General features: G+C 41.4%; 1 protein-coding gene across 1 annotated transcript in view; it reads left to right on the top strand.

The window, feature by feature from the left end:
- pdzd7a (PDZ domain containing 7a) overlaps positions 1–26,233 on the top strand; it is a 95,934-nt gene that overhangs the window by 56,238 nt on the left and 13,463 nt on the right. Inside the window, exons 12-14 of the mRNA XM_060842285.1 lie at positions 5,410–5,481; positions 6,273–6,932; positions 14,956–15,056. Of these exons, the coding sequence (XP_060698268.1) occupies positions 5,410–5,481; positions 6,273–6,932; positions 14,956–15,056 (833 nt within the window). The remainder of the gene's footprint in view (positions 1–5,409; positions 5,482–6,272; positions 6,933–14,955; positions 15,057–26,233) is intronic.

Here is a 26,233-nt window from a genome sequence, read left to right as displayed (position 1 = left end):
TGAACAGTAGTTAGAATAGGATAAAATTAAATAGTGACATTTAATATAAGTCGAAGTTTATGTAGGCAGACCTACTGCATTCTTTACATTTGAGTCTGTTGAAACTTGTATTTTTACGATAATAACCTTCATTCTTGGTGACTAAAATTCTTAATCAGCAACCAGCTCTGGCACATATTTTAATGAGAACTGCAAGGATTTTCTTTAATCCTTAGAGTCATAGAGTCACACAGCACAGAAACAGACCCTTCAGTCCAATTCGTCCATACCAACCAGACTTCCCAATCTGACCTAGTCCTATTTGCTAGCACTTGGCCCATATCCCTCTAAACCCTTCTATTCGTATAACCAACTAGATGCCTTTTAAATGTTGTAATTGTACTAGACTCAACCACTTCCTCTGGCAGCTCATTCCATACAAGAACCACCCTGTGCATGAATAGGTTAACCTTTAGGTCCTTTTTAATTCTTTCCACTCTCACCTTAAACCTATATCTTCAAGCTTTGGACTCCCTTACCTCGCAAAAAGGACCTTAGCTATTCACCCTACTCATGTTCGTCATGATTTTATAAACGCCTTTAAGGTCACCTCTCAGCCTCCGACACACAGGGGTAAAAGCCCCAACCTATTCATCCTCTTCCACTAGCTCAAACCCTCCAGTCCCAGCAAAATCCTTGTGAATCTTTTTTGCACTCTCTCAAGTTTAACAACATCCTTCCTATAGAAGCACAACCAGAATTGTACACAATATTCTAAAAGTGACCTCACCAATGTTCTGTACAGCCGCAACATGATGTCCCAACTCCTATACTCAATGCACTGACCAATGAAGGCAAGTATGCCAAATGCTTTTTTCAACTCCTTGTCTACCAGTGACTTAGCTTTCAAGGAACTGTGCACCTGAACCCCTAGGAGAAAGTGAGAACTGCAGATGCTGGAGATCAGAATCAAAAGAGTCTGGTGCTGGAAAGGCACAGCAGGTCAGGCAGCATCTGAGGAGTAAGAGAATCGATGTTTCAGGCATACGCCCTTCATCACCTTCTCCCCTAGATTTGTTTATTTGGCAACACTCCCCAGGGCCCTAACATCAACTGTATAATTCCTGCCCTGGTTTGTCCTATCACCGATCTATAATTCCCTGGCTTTTCCTTTACAGCCTTTCTTTGGCTAATGCATTGCCATTATTTATCTCCAGCAACCCCACTATATATCTCTATGACTCTATGACTCACCCCTGGTTGTCAATACAAGTATCTCAGTAATCTTTTTCCTAGCTTCCCACAAAGTTCTGGGAAACACCTAATCAGATCCTGAGGAGTTATCTATTTTTGTGTTTTAAGATCTCCAGCACCTCCCCTTTGGTAAAATGAATTCATTTTCAAGACATCACTATTTATTTCCTCAGGTTTCCTAGCTTCCATGTCCTTCTCCATAGCTAATACTGACCCAAAAATATTTACAAATATATTTAATTAGTTCCAAAAAGTAAAACAAAGCAGGTTTATAAATGTTGAAAATTGCTTGTCGAAACTTGTTGACATAAAAGTTGTTATGTGTTGTTTTGTATCTGGATGTTAAAATACATACTAATTTATTGGTGGGGTGGTCTATGTCCATTCTGGTCACACTGCCAAGTTCTGGGTGCTTTTTTTACAAGCTTACAACAGGTTTGAGGTGACTTGAATATGTAAATCAGGAGTTTAACATGTAATAAGGGATCCGTTTTCACAATTTGTCGGCAATATTGGGTCTGAAATATCAGTGCTTCTCTAATACCACACTACCCCATCCTGCAGTTAGCCCACTTCATGCTTCCTTTACAAAACATACCCAAAAACAGTTGCTGACTTTGATATAAAAACAGATATTGCTGAGATCATTCAGCAGGTGTGGCAGCATCTGTGGAGAGAAAGCAGAGTTAATGTTTTGGTTCGAATGACCCTTCCTCAGATATATTTGTTTGTGCCTTAAGAGAAAGCTGAACCAGTCAGTGTTGATAGTTCACTCCCAAGAACTTTGATAAATCCTAATGGAATTCCATTGATCCTTGGACCTCTCAATTCAAGTGGGCTTCAGCTCCTTTTTAGATCATTTAGTTTCTATGAACATGACTATAAAAAGATAATAAATAGTTGTGACTAAATCCACATCCATGTTTCCACATAAAAATCTTCATTCAATCTTTATAAATGAAGTTTGCTTTCATGCTGTAATAATTTTGAAATTATGTGTTAATGTAGTATCTTACTTGCAGAAACAGTGTTAATTTTATATCTATTTCAAGAATAATACTTTAGATTCAATTGTTGATTAAACAGGCAAAAATAAATTAATATGTTAATGGCTTAGGCAGTGTAATAAAAATGTGAAAAATTAAAGGTAATTGAAACAAAGCATTCAAATCAATTTTCCCTTTTAGAATTGCACCACTTTTTAATGTGTTGCTTGGACAACATCAGACAAACGCTGATCTAAATGTTGAGAAATACGCTATGCCAAAGGAGATGTAGAATAAGGAAATATATGGTTGGAGTTTCATCCCAAAATGTGTCGCTCAATTTGGGAAGTTTCCTCAATTGGTGGATTTGTCTTCTTTTAGCATAGGCCCCCACCCATATTTGTTTTCCAGAATTGCTGGATCAAGTTGGACCATCTCACACTAGAGCCAAATTGGCATAATTGAGGTCTTGGCCCAAGACTCAGGTGGTAGTATTGGGTGATGAAGATGCAAATGAAAGTGCTGGTTAGGAATGTGTGAAAGCGGATCATTCGGGAGGCAGAGGTGGTCATAGATCAGAGCTTTAGGGAAGTAGTTACTCCGAAAGTTATAGAGAGATGGGTGACAGTGAGGGGGAGTGGGAGGAAGCAGCCAGTGCAGGGACCCCCTGCGGTCATTCCCCTCAAGAACAAGTATACCATTTTGGATACTTGTGGGGGGGATGACTTACCAGGGGTAAGCAACGAGGTTCAGGCCTCTGGCACGGAGCCTGTTCCCATTGCTCAGAAGGGAAGGGTGGAGAAAGGTAGAGCGATAGTTATTGGGGACTCACTAGTGAGGGGCACAGATAGGCGGTTTTGCAGGGGCGACAGAGACTCACGATTGGTATGTTGCCTCCCAGGTGCAAGGATACGTGATGTCTCTGATCGTGTTTTTCGGGTCCTTAAGGGGGAGGGGGAGCAACCCCAGATCGTGGTCCATGTTGGAACCAACGACATAGGTAGGAAGAGGGGTGAGGATGTTAGGCAGGCTTTCAAGGAGCTAGGTTGGAAGCTCAGAGCTAGAACGAACAGAGTTATTGTCTCTGATTTGTTACCCGTGCCACGTGATAGAGATTCGAGGAATAGGGAGAGAGAACAGTTAAATGTGTGGCTACAGGGATGGTGCAGGAGGGAGGGATTCCGGTTTCTGGACAACTGGGGTACCCCATGGTAGGCTAATGCAAAAACTACGGAGGTATGGCATTGAGGGTGCATTAGAGGTTTGGATTAGGAATTGGCAGGCTGGAAGGAGACAGAGGGTAGTAGTTGATGGTATAGGTTCATCTTGGAGTGCAGTTACTAGTGGTGTTCCACAAGGATCTGTTTTGGGACCATTGCTGTTTGTCATTTTTATAAATGACCTAGAGGAGGGGCTTGAAAGCTGGGTGAGCAAGTTTGCGGATGACACGAAAGTCGGTGGAGTTGTGGACAGCGAAGAAGGATGTGGCAGGTTACAGTGGGATATAGATAAGCTGCAGAGCTGGGCAGAAAGGTGGCAAATGGAGTTCAATGTAGCTAAGTGTGAAGTCATTCACTTTGGTAGGAGTAACAAGAAGATGGATTACTGGGCTAATGGTAGGCTACTTGGTAGTGTGGATGAGCAGAGGGATCTTGGTGTCCATGTACACAGATCTCTGAAAGTTGCCACCCAGATAAATAGTGCTGTGAAGAAGGCATATGGTGTATTGGGCTTTATTGGTAGAGGAATTGAGTTCCGGAGTCCTGAGGTCATGTTGCAGTTGTATAAGACTCTGGTGCGGCCTCATCTGGAGTATTTTGTGCAGTTTTGGTCACCATACTATAGGAAGGACGTGGACGCATTGGAACGAGTGCAGAGGAGGTTTACCAGGATGTTGCCTGGCATGGTAGGAAGATCGTATGAGGAAAGGCTGAGGCACTTGGGGCTGTTCTCATTGGAGAAAAGAAGGTTTAGGGGAGATTTGATAGAGGTGTACAAGATGATTAGGGGTTTAGATAGGGTTGACAGTGGGAACCTTTTTCCGCTAATGGAGTCAGCTGTTACTAGGGGGCACAGCTTTAAATTAAGGGGTGGTAGGTATAGGACAGATGTTAGGGGTAGATTCTTTACTCAGCGAGCTGTGAGTTCATGGAATGCCCTGCCAGTAGCAGTGGTGGACTCTCCCTCTTTATGGTCATTTAAGCGGGCACTGGAGAAGCATATGGAGGTTATTGGGCTAGTGTAGGTTAGGTAGGCTTTGGTCGGCGCAACATTGAGGGCCGAAGGGCCTGTACTGCGCTGTATTTTTCTATGTTCTATGTTCTATGTAAAGCTCAGAACTCATGGGGTTAAAGGGACTGCGAGGGAAAATGGAACACGTTTGGGGGTCTCCTATATTATCTGATTGAACCTGGAACTCTCTGCAAAATGCAACCTGTATTGCCTATTTTGTTTAAGGCCCTCCAACATGTGATAATCCCTCTTCTAACAAAGGCAAGATGTTATGATGTGCTGGGTGTTGCGGAAATTGTTGGGCTTCCATAGACAAGGTTAGATAACCTGTGTAGCTTGATTCTTGGAGCTGCAGTTATAATGACAGTTAATCAGACAGGTGGTTATGTAAAGTCATTTATTTATGAATGTATACTTCTTTTTCCAATGAAGAGCCACCTATGTACCCACAGAAATTGTTCTTTTTCATTTCGCTACCACTATGTATCCTGTGCAAGGTACTCATGGCTGACAGTAATTGACTTGGTGCACAGCTGGGCTTTAAATTTGGCAACAGAAATCACACAAGATCTTGGCAACAGCGAGAAATTCCATTGTTGGTGACAGCATGATAGCACAAGAATGACAGCATTGAAACATGGTACATAGATAATGAGGTGAACACTGGAGAACTCCATGAGTTAACTGCTTAGAGGTCACAGAGAGAAGCCCTCCATTAAAGGCCTCCCTGAAGTTGTCACTTAGCCTATTTTTGATAAAATTCAGTCAGTGAGCCGTATAATAACAATGTTGAAATGTACTTAAAAACACCCATTGCAAAACATTTCAGGTCTATAAAGAGTTACTAATGATAGTATGAAGTTATATTTTTGTTCAAAATGAAGATGTAGCTGTCATAGATTGAGGCTCCTTATTTTGTACCATGATTAATTCATTCTCAATAAAAACCTTCCACCAGGGAGATCTCCAGTACTGAGGGCTGCTGACAGTGGACTGACCCCAAAGAGACATTTGATTACACCAATTCCAGGTTAGTCCCTTGAGACACACAAAATCCATGTTAGTAGCGAGATTTGAAAGTGGCTTACAATGTAAGAAGAACCATGCTACAAACATTGATACTTCTTTACAGCTAGCGCTGCAACTTTGGTTTGAGAGTCACCCAAGTGCTCAGTAAATCCTCGCTCTTCATCAAAAATAAGGAAAAATGACCTACCTTTTTGGTCGTGCCAGATTGCTTGGCAATATCCTCATGTGCAAAATCTTAGGAGAGAAAACCCAATAGTTGCTCCATAAAGACAGCCCACTTTCTCAAATGGAGCTTTGCTTTAGCAAATTCAAAGTGCATATTTGTCCTTTAGATAGCTGACCAATACCAATCCAGTGGCCAATGCTCTAAGCAGGTTTAGATGCCTTCTCTCTGTGCCTGGCTGCTGGCAGACTACCTTGGAGAAAGGCTCGAACCGTCAGTTTTCTGCCTTCTGGAAAATAACAATAAGTGTTTGTTGCATACACTGTGTGAGACATTTAATGCACATTTCCAGGGAAGTTGAGACTTGAGTCCAGACTTTCTTTCTGTCTCAGAAATAGGGAACTGCCACTGCACAACATGAGAATGTGAGTTTCTATAGCTAGAAAACAGATCACTTTCACCTCCTCCTCACCCTATTTTCTGCCAATAAAAATTTGCATTGATAATTAATTTTTCCCTATTATTCTTCAAATTTTACTGAGCCCGTTTCCTGATCTTTGTTGGATATACGAAACTTGTAGTTTTATGAGTGAATATATCAAATATGTAGACTTTTTACCCCTTTATAGATTACAGAGGTGGGTTTCATCTGAAACCATCTCAGGATTATGAAAAGGAAAGAATGATGATGGAACAAATCGAAAAGCTGAGGATATCGAGCTCCCCGCGGAAAGGAAATAACATGAAATCATTCACAGCTTTAGAAGATGTGCCAGTAGATTCATACAACATAGACAGTACTTCCTTTAAAACAGCTTCAAGCAGACCAGTGAGATCAAACTGGTTATTAACAGAGACCTTTCGAACTCCAGAACTACCATCTGCTGCAAAGCAGAATATCAATACCACCCAATCTGAGCTGGCTGGCAATGGAAAATCAAGCCATCAAGAAACTATAAAAGAGAAAACTGAGAAAATTAAAGACTTGCCATTGTATTCAGTTGTGAATAAATCCAAAAAAGCACAACCCTTATTAGATCATGTGTTTAAAGAAACTTCGTCAGTGTCATTCCATAGCAAAGAAACAGAAAACACAAATGCACACAACCAAAATTGCTTTGAGGAAGAACCAATATATGCAGAGATTGACGAATTTTTGGAAAATGCACATGCAGAAAGGAATAACACCAGTGAAGAAATAAAAACAGAATTGGTAAAAAGTACAGAAAAGAAAATACAGGAATCTGAGTTGGTGATGGTCAACATTTCCAAGATGAAGCAATCGTTAGGTATGGCTTTCATTTTAAGTTATCCAGAAATGATAAAATGACGCCTTAATTATTTTCCTTCCACATTCTGTACCTTTCTCCTTTTCTGTCTCATTGGGATTGCTCTGTGTAAGATTCACGTTACAAGCACCAGTGTGTGATACTATTTAGTTTTTGCGTATGAACCTGGACAAATATTTGACTGTACTTAGGGTAGAATTCAAACCTGTCCACAGATGCAAATACCAAATGAGACCACTGGATTCTTTTGTTTTATTCCTACTGATCTTGGGATTGTGAGGTGATGAGGATTGATGCTGGGGCCAACTGCTGGCCCAGGGAAAACCAGCACAACTTGGTACCAGAGTTAATCTATTTCTGTATGTAGCTTAGCTTTATAGCAGATGAATGCCCATTGTTGGAGCAATTAAGCTTTTATTTCAGTTACTTTAAAGCTGCTTGGCCAACAGAAGTAAACAGTACAATTTGAGCAGCTGTTTACTTCTGCCCTCTGGATACTATTATTTCCCTTTACTGAGGGTTTGCACATGACCTTGTTCCTGCTGCAACAAGTACCAGACTATCTGACAATGAAAATTGTTAGTAGATAATTGCAGTGTAAAGACAAGAGCAGATCTGTTTGTTCATGGTAATTTAGTGAGCTAAATTATACATAGTTAAGCCAGTCAAATTTTGTAACTGCAAAACATTGGCCTTACAGGGATAGAAATTCATTTTGAACGCACGGTGCCTCCAAACAGGTTGCATCAAATTGGTCACCTGTTGTGTAGAGGTCTGATATGTAACTCTATTGACTGCTGTACAAAACTGAATATCAATTTAATATGAGCGAACTGAATGAATGCTCATAGTACCATAAGAAATAGGAGTGGAAGTAAGGCCATTTGGTCCAGCGTGTCCACTCTGCCATTCAATCATGGCTGATGGGCATTTTAACCCCACTTACCCGCACTCTCCCCGTATCCCTTAATTCCTTGCGAGATTAAGAATTTATCAATCTCTGCCAAGAAGACATTTAACGTCCCAGCCACCACTGCACTCCATGGCAATGAATTCCACAGGTCCACCACTCTCTGGTTGAAGAAATGGCTCCTCATTTCCATTCTAAATTGACCCCCTCTTGTTCTAAGGCTGTGCTAACAAATCCTAGTATCCCCACCTGATGGAAACAATTTCCCAGCGTCCATCCTTTCTAAGCTATGCATTATCTTGTAAGTTTCCATTAGATCTCCCCTCAACCTTCTAAACTCTAATGAATACAATCCCAGGATCCTCAGCCGTTCATCATATGCTTGGCCTACCACTCCAGGGATCATTCGTGTGAATCTCCACTGGACACGCTCCAGTGCCAGTATGTCTTTGCTGAGGTGTGGGGCTCAAAATTGGACACAGTATTCTAAATGGGGCCTAACCAGAGCTTTATAAAGTCTCAATGGCACCTCACGGCTTTTATATTCCAACCCTCTTGAAATAAATGACAACCAACATTTGCTTTCTTAATCATGGACTCAACCTGCAAGTCAACCTTTAGAGAATCCTGTACTAGCACTCCCAGATCCCTTTGTACTTTCACTTTATGAATTTTCTCACTGTTTATAAAATAGTCCATGCCTGTATTCTTTTTTCCAAAGTGCAAGACCTCGCATTTGCTCACATTGAGTTTTATCAGCCATTTCTTGGACCATTCTCCTTAACTGTCTAATTCTTTCTGCTTTATTCCTGATGAAGGACTTTTGCCCGAAACATCGATTTTTGCTGCTCCTTGGATGCTGCCTGAACTGCTGTGCTCTTCCAACACCACTAATCCAGAATCTGGTTTCCAGCATCTGCAGTCATTGTTTTTACCTAATTCTTTCTGTAGCCTTTCCACCTCCTCAGAACTACCTGCTTATCCACATAACTTTGTTTCATTGGCGAACTTCCAGAATGCCCCCAGTCTCTTCGTCCAGATCATTTATGCATAAAGTGAACAGCTGCGGCCCCAAAACTGAACCCTGCAGGACACCACTTGTTACCAGCTACCATTCCAAAAAAGAACCTTTTATCCCAACTCTCTGCCTTCTGTCAGACAGCCAATCCTCAATCCATGCCAGTAGCTCACCTTACCTAGCAGCCTCCCGTGAGGCACCTTATCAAAGGCCTTTTGGAAGTCTAGGTAGATATCATCCACTGGGTTTCCCTGGTCTAGCCTACTTTTTACCTCTTCAAAGAATTCTAACAGGTTTTTCAGGCACGACCTCCTCTTACTAAATCCATGCTGACTTGGTCTAATTCGACCCAAGAATTTAGAAATCTCATCCTGAACGATGGATTCTACCTACAACCGAGGTTAGGCCAATCGGCCTTTAATTTGCATATTTTGTCTTGAACCTTTCTTGAACAAGGCGGGTTTACAAAAGTGATTTTCCAATCATCTGAGACTTTCCCTGGCTCCAGTGATTTTTGAAAGATTATAACTAATGCCTCCGCTATTTCTTCAGCCACCTCCCTCAGAACTCCAGGACGTAGCCCATCCGGGCCAGGAGATTTATTAAGTTTTAGACCTTTTAGCTTACCAAGTACTTTCTCCTTTGTAATGGTCACCATACTCAATTCTCCCCTTGACTCTCCTTAATTGTTGGGATATTAATGCTCAATTTTCTTCTACAAAGTCCTTCCTTCTGTACAGAGTCCATCAGGCTAGTTTCTGGGCAGTGATCCTATTTTAAGAGAAAAGATACATGCCAGCACCCGGCCCTTATCCCTCCAAACCCTTCCTATTCATATATCCATCCAGATGCCTTTTAAATGTTGCAATTGGACTAGCCTCCACCACTTCCTCTGGCAGCTCATTCCATACACATACCTCTGTGTGAAAAAGTTGCCTCTTAGATCTCTTTTATATCTTTCTCCTCTTATCCTTAATCTATGCCCTCTAGTTCTGGACTCTCTGACCCCAGGCAAAAGACTTTGTCTATTTATCCTCTCCATGCCCCTCAAAATTTTGTAAACCTCTATAAGGTCACCCCCTCAACCTCCGACGCTCCAGGGGAAACTGCCCCAGCCTGTTCAGCCTCTCCTTATAGCTCAAATCCTCCAACCCTGGCAACATCCTTGTAAATATTTTCTGAACCCTTTCAAGTTTCACAACATCTTTTCAGTAGGAAGGAATCCAGAATTACATGCAATATTCAAACAGGTGGGATTAGATTGGGTTGGGATATCTGGTCAGCATGGACGAGTTGGACTGAGGGGTCTGTTTCCATGCTGTACATCTCTATGACTCTATGAGGTTGGGCACCAAAATACAAAATTCCCACCACCCACCTAAATTTTACCAGCTTTCTGAGGACAGATGGGAGACAAAGGGATGGTGAAGGAAAGTAAGGTATGGGTTAGCATTGTATTCCCACTATCATACCATTCTTGTTAGCGAGTTGGAAGGTAGCAGATAGCACACAATGCTCACGGTCAATTGAAACAATTAAGTGACCAATTAAGGATCACTTTGCATCCTCACAAGCATTTTACCAATTGGATTAGGAGTAAAGGTATTGTTCTCTTATCGGAGCATGTTATAACCCACGGAAGGAATCCTGGTTGGAATTACTGCCCCCACAGCAATGATGCCACCTATCTTCACCAATTCTTCACAATCCCTTAGCCCTTTCTGACTGGCCCTGGACCCTATAAAGTTTGGTTGTGAGGACATTGTCCATCTGTAGCTTCCTCTTCCAATTGAAGCACCAGCAGTGGCCAACACTTCCAGTAGCACTGTAGAACTGTTAGTCCCTCATTACTAGCAGTACCTGGGTCTGGGCCACCATCCTTTAACAAGGATGGCTGGCTAACTGCGCATATAAAATACGGTCCTGGGTCCCACAGACTGCCGGAGTGGAATTGTTTCTCTCTCCACCACACTGTCACCACATTTAGGCTATCAGTGGGATTCCCATCCCAATATCAATATCCAAATCATTATCTCTGTATTAGCTCTGTTTCTTCCACCATCAATGCAGCAGAGCTACAAGAGGATTTCCAGTGGTTTCTGATTTAATTTACTATTGTAAAATCAAGTATCACCAGGGTGAGCAACCGTACTTAATTTTCTGGGACCATTACATAATTTGGCCTTGCATGCCATGACCTAGGTCAGGCGTTCCTGAAACATAATTGTCCCAGATTTCTCCTGGTTCTACAGATTTTTTTTCTGCACGCATTGGGTATGGTAGTTTGGTGATATGTGTTCAGGTTTCAACAGCAACTCCTTGCAGAGGGATGGAGCCTAAGCTGGCAGAATCAGAATCAGGGCTGGTGACAAAGTTACAAATCAAACCTAACCTACCGTCAGCACCCTCAGCAAATGATGAGGCCTCCCTCCTTCACCTAGGTCTTGAAAGCACCCCAAAAGGCAAAGTGTATCTTATTTTGTTTTGCCCAGAGTTGGTCACCTTGAATCCTCTATATTAGGGAGACAGGCCGTCTACTTGCGGAGCGTTTCAGAGAACACCTCTGGGACACCCGGAACAACCAACCCAACCACCCCGTGGCTCAACACTTTAACTCCCCCTCCCACTCCACCAAGGACATGCAGGTCCTTGGACTCCTCCATCGCCAGACCATAACAACACGACGGTTGGAGGAAGAGCGCCTCATCTTCCGCCTAGGAACCCTCCAACCACAAGGGATGAACTCAGATTTCTCCAGTTTCCTCATTTCCCCTCCCCCCACCTTGTCTCAGTCAAATCCCTCGAACTCAACACCGCCTTCCTAACCTGCAATCTTCTTCCTGACTTCTCCGCCCCACCCCACTCCGGCCTATCACCCTCACCTTGACCTCCTTCCACCTATCGCATCTCCATCACCCCTCCCCCAAGTCCCTCCTCCCTACCTTTTATCTCAGCCTGCTTGGCACACCCTCCTCATTCCTGAAGAAGGGCTTATGCCTGAAACGTCGAATCTCCTGCTCCTTGGATGCTGCCTGACCTGCTGCGCTTTTCCAGCAACACATGTTCAGCTCTGATCTCCAGCATCTGCAGACCTCACTTTCTCCTCCACCTTGAATGTTACCTCAGGAACCAATGAATCATAATAGAATCCCTGCAGGGTGGAAACAGGCCATATGGCCCATTGAGTCCACACCAACCCTCCAAAGAGCATCTTACCCAAACCCAGCCCCCTACACTTTCCCCATAATCCTGCATTTCCCATGGCTAATCCAACTGGCTTGCATATTTTTGGACTGTGACAGAAGACTGGAGTACCCAGAGGAAACCCACACAGACACAAACAGTTGTCTGAGGCTGGAATCAAATCCGGATCCCTGGATCTGTGAGACATCAGTGTTAAACGCTAAGCCAGGCAAAAGTGAGGACTGCAGATGCTGGAGATCAGAGTCTAGATTAGAGTGGTGCTGGAAAATCACAGCAGGTCAGGCAGCATTGAGGAGCAGGAAAATCGATGTTTTGGGTCATTCCTGATGAAGAGTACCTGCTCCTCGGATGCTGTCTGATCTGCTGTGCTTTCCCAGCACCACTCAAATCTAACCACTGAACCATTGTGCAGTGAAACTGTCTTTAAAAATCTTAATAACTGTGAGATGTGACAAGGAGAAAGAGACCATAGGTGGGATTTCCTCCCTCCCCTTAGAGGTGGCAGGGCACATGGCAGTAAGGGCAAATACTTGGTCAGGCTACTGCTGGGATTCCTATCCCCTACTGATATCTCAGTAATTTGGTTATGGACAGGAAGGTCCATAGGGAACCTACCAAATAAGGCTCCCATGAATTACACCACTTCAGGCCTCAAACCTCCACTGGCCCTATTTCCTGTCTTCCCTACAGGAGAGAAAAGTGTCCTGCCTGCCAGATTGAGGGACCTTTATTTTTCCCAAACTGAAGATACATCCACGGGCATAAATAATGGGCAAGTGTGTAGCTGCTGAAGAGTGCCCTTCTGCCATTGTCTCTGGCCCTACTGACCTCCCTCTCCCCACGATCCTCTTAAAAGATTTCATTTCTCACCATTACAACCTTCAGTGCTGTGGAGCCTAGGGCTCCAACATTATCAACAGCTTTCAGAAGCTGTCGGCTTCTGATTGACCAGCAGACTTCGTTGGGTTGTGGCTTCAGTGTTAAGGCTGGTGATGCTTTGGGAATCTTCATCCCATAGACTCTCTCCCTAGTAGAGTTAGTTGTCTTTAAAACATTTACTTTGTGGAAAATACACCATATCTCAGCTCATGAAATTGTTGAATTGCCATGAGATACAAAAATTTTAACTGGCTCAGCAAGGGGAACCTGCTACCCTGCCTGATTTGTTCTACATATGGCTATGCTCCCATGCTATGCATTCGACCCCAATGCCAATAAATACAGGCAATTGATATATACTCTTTAATAAAAAAAATTGAGCATTTTATTCTACTATTTTTAAAAAAGATAGTATATTTGAAAAAAAGGGAAAGTTTTTCATTCATGGGATGAGGGCATGAACTCAGATTTCTCCAGTTTCCTCATTTCCCCTCCCCCCACCTTGTCTTAGTCGGTTCCCTCAACTCAGCACCGCCCTCCTAACCTGCAATCTTCTTCCTGACCTCTCCGCCCCCACCCCACTCCGGCCTATCACCCTCACCTTGACCTCCTTCCACCCATCACATCTCCATCGCCCCTCCCCCAAGTCCCTCCTCCCTACCTTTTATCTTAGCCTGCTTGGCACACTCTCCTCATTCCTGGTGAAGGGCTTATGCCCGAAACGTCGAATTTCCTATTCCTTGGATGCTGCCTAACCTGCTGTGCTTTAACCAGCAACACATTTCAACTGTGATCTCCAGCATCTGCAGACATCATTTTTTACCCATTGCTTCTATGTCAGCATTTATTGGCCATCCCTAGTTAGTCTTGAAAAGTTGGTGTGAACTGCCTTCTTGAACCACTGCAATTGATGTCTTTGAAGTATTTTCGGGAGGGATTTCCAAGATATTGACCCAGTAATACTGAAGGAATGGTGATAAATTTCTAAGTCAGGATGGAGAGTGGTTGGATGGGAATTTGCAAGTAGTATCCTTATCATTCAAGCTATGAATTTGGAAAGATCTGTTTAAGGACCCTTGGTGAATTTTTATCATGCATATTTTGAGCGATGCTCATTGCTGCTACTACTGAGCATAGGTGATGGAGGAAGTGAATGTTTGCAGATATGGTGCCAATCAAACAGGCTGCTTTGTATTGGATAATGTTAAGGTTCTTGAATGTTGTTGGAATTGCACATATCCAGGCAAGTGATTTTTGCCTCGTAGATGGTGTGTGAAAGCTTTAGGGAATCAGAAGGTGAGTTACTCGCTGCAGGATGTAGAGTTTTCCCTTTAACTCCAGTTAAAGAATAGAAATCAAAAGAGAGCTGCAATTGCTGAAAGACAAAGAAAGAATAAAAGATGAAAGTACGCAACAATGCCATCAATATCTAACTTTTCAAATTGAAAGTTGAATACTAAAGATAGAAACATTTCAATGGAATATAAAAAATAAGAGAAAAGAAAGAAAAATCAGGTTATTCTACAGTCAGAGGATAAACGAAGAGAGCAGGAAGTTGTTGGTAAAAATGATTCCTGTGTGAGTATGAAGTTTTTTCCTTTATTAGGTTGTATACTATTATTGCTGTTTACAGCTTCTGTTTCTTTTTAACATCTTCTGTTACTTCACTGAAATATCTCTTAATGGTGTCTAACTATCTGCTTTCTTCCTTTTAGCTCACCAAAGTCCTGTGATGAGATTTTCTGCTCTTTTGATTATTTCCTCATTTTTTTTCCCTGATTCCTCTGAACTTGTTTTCTATTGCAACATTCAGAAAGAAATTGGCTAGAATATCAAAGACTGCAGGTGACTCGACTGGGTGGCTCGTATTTAAAAGCAATGGTGGTCTAAATATTCTTTTCTACTCCAGCATTCCCCCCACGTACAATAAAATTTAATATTGAGTTTAGTCACTTTATCAAGAGTTGCTCTGAAAGCTTAAACAATTTTACTTTGTTGCCCTTTAACTCCAGGGATCAGTATTTCTGGTGGGATTGAATCTAAAGTGCAACCTGTTGTAAAAATCGAGAAGATTTTCCCAGGAGGTGCTGCGTCAGTAAATGAAATTCTTAAGGTAATACAATCGCTGAACAGTTCTGCTTCCCTGCTCAGAGATAAACTAAACCTGTAAGTCTATTGGACTGTTCTTTGAAAGATTGATGATACTTTTCTACAATTGCAGTTAAGATAGATCACTAAAAGGCTTACAGAATGTATAGTCACATAGTGAATTTGCATGATGCATCTGTTCAGCCATTCACCGGTGCTTTAAATAACTCAATTTCAGATATTAATGATGAGCCCCACTAAGTTTGACTTGAAAAGACTTATCTAATCCTTCTGTTTTAAGTCTTGCACAGAAAACTGCAGGGGTGTGGACTACTTGGCCACTGTCCTTCTTCCCAGCCAACCAACAAACTCCAGACAAACCTTTCCCGCAGCCGTAATACACTCTGGGTGGCCAAACTTAATAAATAGGAGGGCTTGCACCCCTCAGTGAAAGCAAGTCCAATTTTCTGCTGCTAGCCAATCAGATTGTCCGGCACTGTCAGCCACCCCAGAAACATCAGAATTCCAGAGTGTTCCAGGATAAAGATTCTAATGAATCCCTGGACCCTGGTAAAGGGAGCTTAGGAAGAGAGCATTGGCAACTTTTGGGAGGAGGGAGTGTGTTGGAGCAGTGGTTTTAAAATTCATGTCAGAAGAAAGAGGAGTACTACCATTGAGGGTGTGCTCCTGATGTGCAAAGGACATCCTTTGTAGATCATATGCACCTCCTTCCCACACTTGTTAAAATCTTTAAAGAAAGGGCCTGCTCAATCCAGCCTGCTGGCCCGTGTCAATTATGTTACAGCATGGGCAGGATAATATTTGGGCTAATTGCACTTTCAATAAGCTCAATTGATCCTTAATTATTCATTTACGTATAGTTGGTGGGCTGCTGATCTTGGCATCTGCTCATTCTCCATGTTATGGAAAGGAGCTCAGGAATTGTTGCAAAGATGCCTGAGCATCCTCCCTAATTAATGTACATCCTGCACCCCTCACTCGTTTACCCTAGCCCCCACAATCCCCGCTGAAAACATACCCAGTGGAAGCATGTACGATCTAACCTTTTATCCGGTAGGATTGTTTTATGTTTTATGTTTTTTGTAATCCATCTCACACCAATGGCATCACAATGCAAATTGGTAGAATTGTGTAGAAATAAAGTGAATTGAGAATTTACTGTCACCCATTTTATACTCATAAGCAAAGTCTGAGTGTTGTTAAACACAATATAACTTTCTTGCTTGAACTTATTTAAATCTTTACCCTTGATGCTGTCATATGCATGTGGATTTTGACCAATTTTTAATTGGTAATGTGAATGGGAATAACTGAGTAAGATGATTTCCCTATCCTTAATCCTAGTTAAAAATCACACAACACCAGGTTATAGTCCAACAGGTTTAATTGGAAGCACACTAGCTTTCAGAGCGACACGGAAGGAGCGTCGCTCCGAAAGCTAGTGTGCTTCCAATTAAACCTGTTGGACTATAACCTGGTGTTGTGCGATTTTTAACTTTGTACACCCCAGTCCAACACCGGCATCTCCAAATCATGACTTAATCCTAGTGTTAGTGAGTTAACAGTGAGGAGCAGGTAAGATAAAGAATGACAGAGCAGTCAAATTATTAACTTGTGTCTATATTCATAGATATCAGACATTTCCGTTTTTATAGTGCCAAGAAGGCCTAGAGGCAGATTTAACATGATAAAATTTTATCAGGTACTTGGAGCAAGAACATTCTAATTCTTCTTAGTAATCTTGCCACTTTCTCCTGTTACCTAACTCTCTGAGAATAAAATAAGCATAATTAGTTGTTTCTAATAGTTTTATCCTGAGACAACAATATCTTTTCAGATCATGCCAGTTGTTTTGTGTTCAGAATCCTAACACCCAACTGTAACCTTGAGCTTGTTTTGAAAGGCTGGTTTTAACAGCTAGTATTGTTCAGGCAATAAATATATCTAAATGTTCTTTTTTTGTTCCTTGGGATTCTGGTAAAAGGTCAGTTTGTTTTTATTGACTAAATCACATATTTCAGTTGCCTGTCTTATACTTGCATTGCCGTAAGGAACTGAAAGCCATTGAATTTACTTTTCCACAGAATTTGAATTACTACTGACATCAGTGAAAAATAAGTATCTACTAATGCTACATAACCCAACACTGTAAATGTTTGAAAACATGAAACAGAGTAACAAGGGAAAATTGAGACCAAGCAGTAATTTATTCAAGAATCTATTTCAGTTATCCATCATAACATGAGAGGGCTCATGTTAAAAATAATGCGAATTAGAAGATCATAGATACATAGAAAACCTACATTGTGAAACCAGGCCTTTCAGCCCATTGGGTCCACACTGAACCTCTGAAAAACATCCCACTCAGACCCACTCCCTTGCTTCATCCCCATAACCCCACATATCCCACAGCTAATCCACCTAGCGTGCACATCCCCAGACACTACCAGCAATTTAGCATGGCCAATCTGGCTTACCTGCACATCTTTGGACTGTGGGAGGACACTGGAGCACCCAGAGGAAACCCACGCAGACACGGGGAGAATGTACAAACTCCACACAGTCACCTGAGGGTGGAATCGAACCTGAGTCTCTGGTCCTGTGACTCCTGTGTTAACCACTGAGCCACCATGCCATCACCAAGAGCCTCCAAATTTTATTTCAGATTGCTGAAATTTTGAATGTTGTTCTTCTCATCACCAGTCTTCCTCATTCAACTCCATGAGTGTTGCTCATGTCAGGGATATTGACTTGTGGTCCAATATTTGATCCATCAGCTGATCCCCTGCTTAACTGATCAACCATCCAGCTGTCCATGTACCTCCAGCTGCCAGACAGCCGACAGAGCCAAGAATCCACGTGATCACCAATTCTGTTAGCAATTTGTAATGCAGAGCTGTGGAAAGGAAGTATTTCTGGACAACTGTCTCAGTATCATGGCATGTCTGGTGTCTGTGACTACAGGAGGTTCACAAGCGTACTGTCCACTTCCATAACTTGTAACTTATCAGCTGTTGCAGTATCAAATGAGTCTACTGGCAGAAAGACCATTATCACAAAGCATGCAATCTAATTATTTTGAGAGACAATATTCTTGGCAGTTTGAATTTTTTTGTTCATTCAAGGGATGTCATCTTGTTGCTCATTCCTGATTGCTGTTGAGAAGGTGGCGGTGAGCTTTTGTTGCTTTGGCATTTGAATGCTCACTCATAAGCCTATAGGTAATGTTTTGAGAAGAACAGATCAATTAAACACCATATTTGTGATAGCACAGAAGTTTTAACAAAATACTGGCAGTGCACCAAGACTTGAAACAAATTACTAACTATATGCTATTAACATTATGAATATAAAATAGGCAAAAACATCTTTGGAAGTAGCGCAACACAAATTTGCCTTGCTCTCATGGGAGCAGGCAGTACCATGGGCTGCTATCTGCTTTGCACTGATGCAGGTACATGCAGATTACACTGTTTGCTTATGCCCAAATACACAGAAATTGTGATCTGCTGAGATCACACAGCCCAACCAGCTGATGTGACGCCAAGTTCCCAGATGCAGGCAGCTCAAGTTCTGGCGATGCCTGTGAATGGTTAAGTACAATCTCTACTCTGCCTTTTACTAACAGACAAAGGAACACCTGATTTGACTTGATCAGCCAATCATTGGGGCACAATATGTTGCATTAGCATTGAAATTCATACGAGGCATTGCTCAGGTGTGGGTAGGCTTCCTGTTAAAGGAAAGTACCATTCAGTCAGGGTTTGAGATATATTGAGAGGCTGAATAGGCTGGGGCTGTTTTCCCTGGAATGTTGGAGAGTGAGGGGGTGACCTTTATACAGGTTAATAACATCATGAGGGACATGGATAGGGTAGGTAGACAAGGTCTTTTCCCTGGGTTGGGGAATCCAGAAGTAGAAGCCAAAGGTTTAGGGTGAGAGGGCAAAGGTTTAAAAGGGACCGATGGGGCAACATTTTCACGCAGAGAGTGGTGCATGTATGGAATGAGCTGCCAGAGGAAGTGGTGGAGGCTGGTATAATTACAACTTTTAAAAGACATCTGGATGGGCATATGAATAGGAAGGGAGAAAGTGAGCACTGCAGATGCTGGAGATCAGAGTCGAAGAATGGTACTGGAAGAGCATAGCCGGTCAGGCAACATCCGAGAAGCAGGAGAATCGACATTTCGAGCATAAGCTGTACATTAGGAATGAAGGTGGATACTGGCCTGAATCAGAAGGGTTTAGATGGATATGGGTCAAGTACTGGCAGATGGGACTAGATTAATTTAGGATATCTGGTTGGCATGGACCAAAGGGTCTGTTTCCATGCTGTACATCTCTATGACTCTATGACAAATCAGTGGAAGAAAATACTTAAACTTCAAAATGGTGGGAAAAGTCTTAGAAAGACAGGGATTAATCAATTACAGTCAGCAGAGATTTCTTAAGGGAAGGTAATGTCTGAATAACTGAATTGAATTTTCTCAGAAGACAAGAAAAATGTTGCTGAGATTTGTATATTTGATGTGGTTCAACAATTAACCTCGGTACATTAGACAACACATTAAGGGGTATGGGCCTCGTGTGGGTAGTAGTATATTTTTGGCAGTACATGCTTGATGAGCTGAGTGGCCTTTTCTGTACTCTATAATTCTATAATAACGCTTTCTAAACTCTTGATCACACCACTGAGAAGGACAAAGGCAGCAGGTTTATCGGAACACCAAGTTCCCATCCAAGCCACTCGTCACTCTGACTTGGAAATATATCACTATTCTTTCACTGTCACTGGATGAAAATAGTGGATTCCCCCCCCCCCACACACACACACACACAATTAAACCTTATGGATTGCAGATTCAAGAAGGAAGCTAACACTGCCTTTCCCAGAACAATTAAGAATGAGCAATAACATTGTCTAGCCAATGACACTGTCATTTTATGAATTAATTATTTTTAAAAAATGGTCAGTGAGTGTTTTTGTGATTGGAAGGTTGATTCCATTGGGGTAGTTTATAGGAGATGATGGCCTGGTGGTATTATCACTAAACTATCAATTCAGAGACCCAGGTAATGTTCTGGGGACCCAGATTCAAAGACAAAATAAGCAAAAATCTGCTATGGTAGACGATGGAATTTAAATGTGATTTAAAAAATCTGTCATTAAGAGTCTAATGATGACTATAAATCCATTGTTGATTGTTGGGGGAAAAAGACATCTGGTTCACTAATGTCTTTTAGGGATGGAAATCTTCCATCCTTACCTCGTCTGGCCTACATGTGACTCCAGACTCATAGTGATGTGTTGACTCTTAACTGTCCTCTAGGCAGTTAGGGATGGGCAATAAATGCTGGCCCAGTCAATGACACCCTTATCCTGTGAATGATTTTTAAAAAACTACGGAGTTCAGTACTAGACCCCTTGAATTTTGTGGGATATATCAATGATTTGGACTTGATTATGGGGGTGGAATGTTTAAGAAATTTGTAGGTTATACAAAAGTTGGCCCAGTAGTTGATACTAAAGAAGAAAGCTTTGAAATGTCAGAATACATCAATGTACTTGTCAAGTTGAACACTGGCAAATGGAGTTCAATCTGGACAAGAATAAGGCTGTGCATTTGGGAAAAACTAACCAGGAAAGGGAACACAGTAATTGGTAGGATGCTACAACATCTAAAGGCATTTGGATGGGTACATGAATAGGAACAATTTGGAGGGATTTGGGCCAGGTGCTGGCAGGTGGGACTAGATTGGGTTGGGATATCTGGTCGGCATGGACGAGTTGGACCGAAGGGTCTGTTTCTGTGCTGTACATCTCTATGACTCTATGACTATGCATGAAGGATATGATGGGCAGTGCCCTTCTAACCATCAGACAAGCTTTTTGGAAAATTCTGGTGGTGTAGCATTTTGCCAAATGACTTTGGCAGTCTATTCTGGGAACCTCCTGGCAGGATTCACCCTCTCCTTTCCCACAGGATCTTAAGCTCATTTCTGATGGGCATGTGGTCAAAGATGTTTTTCTTTGTAAATTTTTCCACAAGGGATAGATGGTATAGAACAGTTCAAGTACTTGGAGCATACAATGGCCACAAGGATTTGACAAGGGACAGGTAGAACTTCAGTATGTAGTGGCACTCGTATTTGTGTGACTGAAGGTCTACAAACAACTTAATACAGCCACAGACACAAAGGTGACCATCAGGATGAGCGCAGAATTGGGTACAACCTTCTCCTTATCCAGAGGAGAAAGTGAGGAGTCTAGAAAGCGAGGACATTCCTGATAAAGAGCTTATGCTTGAAATGTTGATTCTCCTGCTCCTCGGTTGCTACCTGACCAGCTGAGTAGATATAACTTGGTTATTGGAATCAAATACTTCTTGTAAGCTGCAACTTCTTTTCAAAAACCAGAAATTCAGTGCGAACAATAGTTGTTTTGTAAAGAGTTCTTTGTTTGAATTTTGTAGAACATAATTAGCCTTTAATTGACTATCCCGATGCAGTGAATGTGCACTTAATTAAAAATGCAGTAGAGGTAATTCACAGTCATATTAAATGTAAAATGCGAATTAGCAGAGAGGATGGATTGAATATCAGAGTACATACAATTTTAATAAGAAGTCTCCAATTTAAAATACTACTTTCCACTAATTGAACTATATATCTCTACTTCAGTAATCTTCATAACATGTTGACACTTATAAGAAATTTATAATTAATGATTATGTTCTCGCATCAGCAAAAATGTTTGAATCGAGTTGGTAACACAGTGATAGTTTGGCTAAAATGTAAGCTGCATGATGACATTTAAAGTCTGAGATATGATTTCAAACGTTTTTCAAACATTTTGTTCTCCTCAAGAAATTACTGGCAAACAAAAGGGTCAAAAATAACTTAAGAAAATAGAAGGTCATAAAGGAAACACTGACGCAATTCCTTAGAAAGATGATAAAAAGCTGGTGTATGAGCAAACATTTCTCAGTTTCATATGCATCCCTGTTGCCATAGTATCCACTTTGATTCACAAATACACAATTCATTAAATGCAGCAACATCAATTAATTAAGTTGTAAAACAAAAGAATGTCAAGGTCTTGGACTTATTTCTAAAGGGATTGAATTAAAAATTAGAGAATTCACGCTAAATTTGTACAGAACCTTGGTTATAAAACATTTGGAATAATGCTTTAAATTCTGATTGTCATACAGAGAAACTGTGGAGGGTGCAGCAAAATATACAAGAATTATACCAGAATCATTAGGCTATATCTATCAAGAAAGGATGAACAGATTGCGGATTTCTTTTCTCTTCAAAACTCTGAACAATGACCTATTACAGGTCTTTAAAATTAGAACAGGTTTTGAAAACATAAAAACACCGAAAACAGGAGTGAGAATAGGCTATTTGATCCATTCGAGCCTGCTCTGCCATTCAATATGATCTTGGCTGATCCTGTATCTGAATGCCATAATTCCACTCTGTCCCCAAGCTCTTTGCAACTTTAGTACCTAAAAGTCTATTTACTTCTTACCTAAATATATTTAATGACTTGGGCTCCACTATCTTGTGTGTTGGAGAATTCCTCAGGTTAACCACCCTCTGATTGAAGATCAGGTAGGGTGTTTCAGTGGTCAGCATTGCTGCCTCGCAGTGCCAGGGACGTGGATTTGATTCCAGCCTCCGGTGACTGGCTGGAATCTGCACATTCTCCATGTGTCTGCATGGGTTTCCTCCAGGTCCACAGGTTTCCTCCCACAATCCAAAAGTGTGCAGGATAGGTGGTTTGGCCATGGGAAATGTAGGGTTACAGAAATGAGGTGGGTCTGGTTGGGATGCTCTTCAGAGGGTTGGTGTGACTCGATGGGCTGAATAGCCTCCTTTCATACTGGAGGGATTCCATGATGAAGATGCTTCTCCTCGTCATAGTTCTAATTGGTCTACCCTATATTCAGGGAGCATGATCCTTGTTCTAGATGTCCCAACAGACAGAAGACCTTCTCCTGTATTCAGTCTACCCAGTTCTCATTCTTCTAAACTCCAGTGAATGCAGGCCCAGTCTCTCTTCATATGATAAACTTGCCAATCTGTGGAATAATCTGGTGAACTTTCACTATATCACGCTGTGACAAGTTTATCTTTTCTTTGGTAAGGAGACCAAAACTGCACACACTATTTTAGTTTCGTCTCACCAAGGCTCTGTACAGCTAAAGCAAGATAACCTTGCTTCTCCCTATACTTATCTTGCTCCTATTCTCAAATCCTCTTGTAATAAGGGCCAACATATTATTTGTCCTCCTAACTGTTTGCTGTATCTGTATATTTGCTTTGAGTCACTGTCGTACATGAACACCTTTGTACATCAGCATTTCTGAATCTATCACCATTCAAATAATAATGTCTTTTTTTTTGTCAATTGAATTGAATGGCTACCTTCTTATCCACATTTTACTGCACCTGCCATGTATTTGCTCACTCATTTGGCTTATCGAATTCACTTTGAAGCCACTTTATTTCCTAATCATTCAAAGTCAGATTTGACAGAGTAGACAGAGACAGATGGCTGAATTTTCTGCATAGAGGTGGGTTTCTGACACAAAAACAAACACCTGCTCCCCACCTCCATGTGCTGATATTGAAACTTATTCTCTGTCTACTCTACCAATAAAGGGAACACATTTGATAAAGTTGTGACTTTAGTCAGTTTCCCATTGAAAGAGGAGCTGGGTCAGAAACTCTCTTCACAAGGTGAGTCCTTTGTTAGTATGGAGACAATTTTCCTGTCCTCCTAAAGCTGATGTGGACAAGAATGGAGATGGGTCAGATGAAATGTGGAATTAATTTAGAAACTCCACTGCAGCTATTACTGAAGCTGTTATTGTCCTGACAGAGAAATTGTGCTAGAGCCATCCACTTTACCAGGACAAAGAGAATTGTTATAGGATTCAGACGTCTGGTACCCAGAATTTCAACAATATTGACTGGATCCAGTGCTGGAGGCTTGGAAAGAGAGGAGAAAAGACCTCTTCTGGGAAGGTGACAACAGAGGCCACTTTATCATGCAGAAGCAGCACAGGTTGATTCAGCGTCTTCATTTCCTCCCCTTGTTTCCAGCTCCAGATCATTTGCCAGTAAGCTAATGCAATCAGGCATCACCTCCCTCAAGATCCACACCTCTCTGAAGGGTAATGTTATGGAGAGTGCAGCAGACAACAACAATAACTGAAATACTTATAGGAGGTTATTGGAGGTCACCACATAACCATAAAACCATCAGACGTAGAAGCAGAATTAGGCTATTTGGCCCATCAAGTCTGCTCCACCATTCAATCATGACAGATATGTTTCTCAATCCCATTCTCCTGCCTTCTCCCTATAACCATTGATCCCCTTACTAATCAAGAACCTACCTATCTCTATCTTAAAAATGGTAAATGTCACAGACTTCTGTGACAATAAGCTCCACAGATTCTACCTCTGCTTGAAGAACATCCTCCTCATCTCAGTTCTAAAGGGGCTTCCCTTCACTCTGAGATTGTCCCCTTGGGTCCTAGTCTCTCTTACTATTGAAAACATCTTCTCCACGACCACTCTATCCAGGCCTATCAATATTATGTAAATTTCAATGAGATTCTCCCTCATCCTTCTAAATTTGATCGAGTGCAGATTGAGTACTCTCAATTACTCCTCACATGACAAGCCCTTCATCCCTGGGATCATTCAAGTAAACCTCCTGTAGATTCCCTCCTAGACCAGTACATCCTTCCTTAGATATGGGACCCAAAACTGCTCACAATATTCCAAATGTGGTCTGACCAGACCACTCATGAATCGCATCTTCTGGAGCCTGGTGGTCTGCTGAATGGTTGTCCAGCTGAGCAAATGTTGTAGGTTATATGCAACTTCTGTGTCTCTGTCTGAGGAATCATAGAGGAGTGAATACCCATCTTTTCAAGGGATTTCACTTTTCTGTTTGAATCCACTTAAACTCCCTGCAGGTTAGAGTGAAGATCTCCAGCAGCCTGGTCTGGTGGAGGATGAAATAGTTAATTTGGCTTGGCACTTTGAAATTGACCTGCTGCTGAAATTTCTTCTCCCCACTGCCCCAAAACCCCACCACCTTCCCATCTTCAGGAGATCCTTATAACCTAGCCCTCTTGAATGTTTATACGTGTGTGGAAGAGTAAAATTAGAGACTATCAATATTACTGTAGTCATCAAGAAATCAAACAGGAACTTTGGAAAAAACCACTTTGTCTAGAGAATGTTGAGAATATGGAATGCACTATGACAGGATGTGACTGAGGCAAATAGTATAAATGCAATTGAAGGGAACCTACATAAACAAATGAGAAAGTAGGAAGAAGAGGTTTATGTTGATAGAATTAGAGGAGGGAAACTCAGTAGATTGTAAATGCCAGAATGTATTGATTGGGCCAAGAGGCTAGTCCTTTTTTGTGTATTCTATGTAATTCTTTCAAAACATTATGTCTAGCAAGGTCTGACAGGTTTCAACATTGAAATTTAATTTTCATGAATAGTGAGCCTCTTTGCAAACTTTCTGAAATTAGCAGAACTAATAGTAGAACTTACTACAATGAGTTACACTTTCATTTTGAAAATCAAATCAGTATAAATGAGCAAAACATAATGAGTCCAGGGTCTGTTGAGTTGTGTTTTCTGCTTACATTGTACAATCTATCTGTTTCCATCTGTGGAACAGTTGCTTTGAACAAGAATGTACTGACAATTTGTATATTCAGTAAAGCTGGTTTAAAAATAAAATCTATCAAAAAATGAAAAAAGGATTTATTTTAGTCTTTCTCGTAGCCTGAGTGAAATTCTCCCAATATTTTTCTTTTTAATTTTTGAGTGATGTTTATCCAGTCTGGCAATAGCCCTGCATGTCAAATATCTGACCCAATTGTTTTAATGCGATTTCACATATATTAAGATCAAAGTCAAATTTGTTACTTTTAATTTATTTTCATCTCAAGTAAACTGTTTTAAGATGAGCTGTCATTTGCCAAAATAGAACTGATCTCATGAGGGCTGTATTTTAATATACTGTGTGCTTAAATACACTATTTGGCAAAAGGAGTGGGAAAGGAAGAAAGGAAAATGTCAACTAAGAGTCCAGCAATCTTGAGTAAAGTAACTGGTCAGAAATGCTGTAT

The sequence above is a fragment of the Hemiscyllium ocellatum genome, chromosome 22 (assembly GCF_020745735.1).
Source record: "Hemiscyllium ocellatum isolate sHemOce1 chromosome 22, sHemOce1.pat.X.cur, whole genome shotgun sequence".
NCBI classification, from domain to species: Eukaryota; Metazoa; Chordata; class Chondrichthyes; order Orectolobiformes; family Hemiscylliidae; genus Hemiscyllium; species Hemiscyllium ocellatum.
Note: the sequence above shows the minus strand (reverse complement) of the source record. Positions and strands in the feature narration are given on the sequence as shown.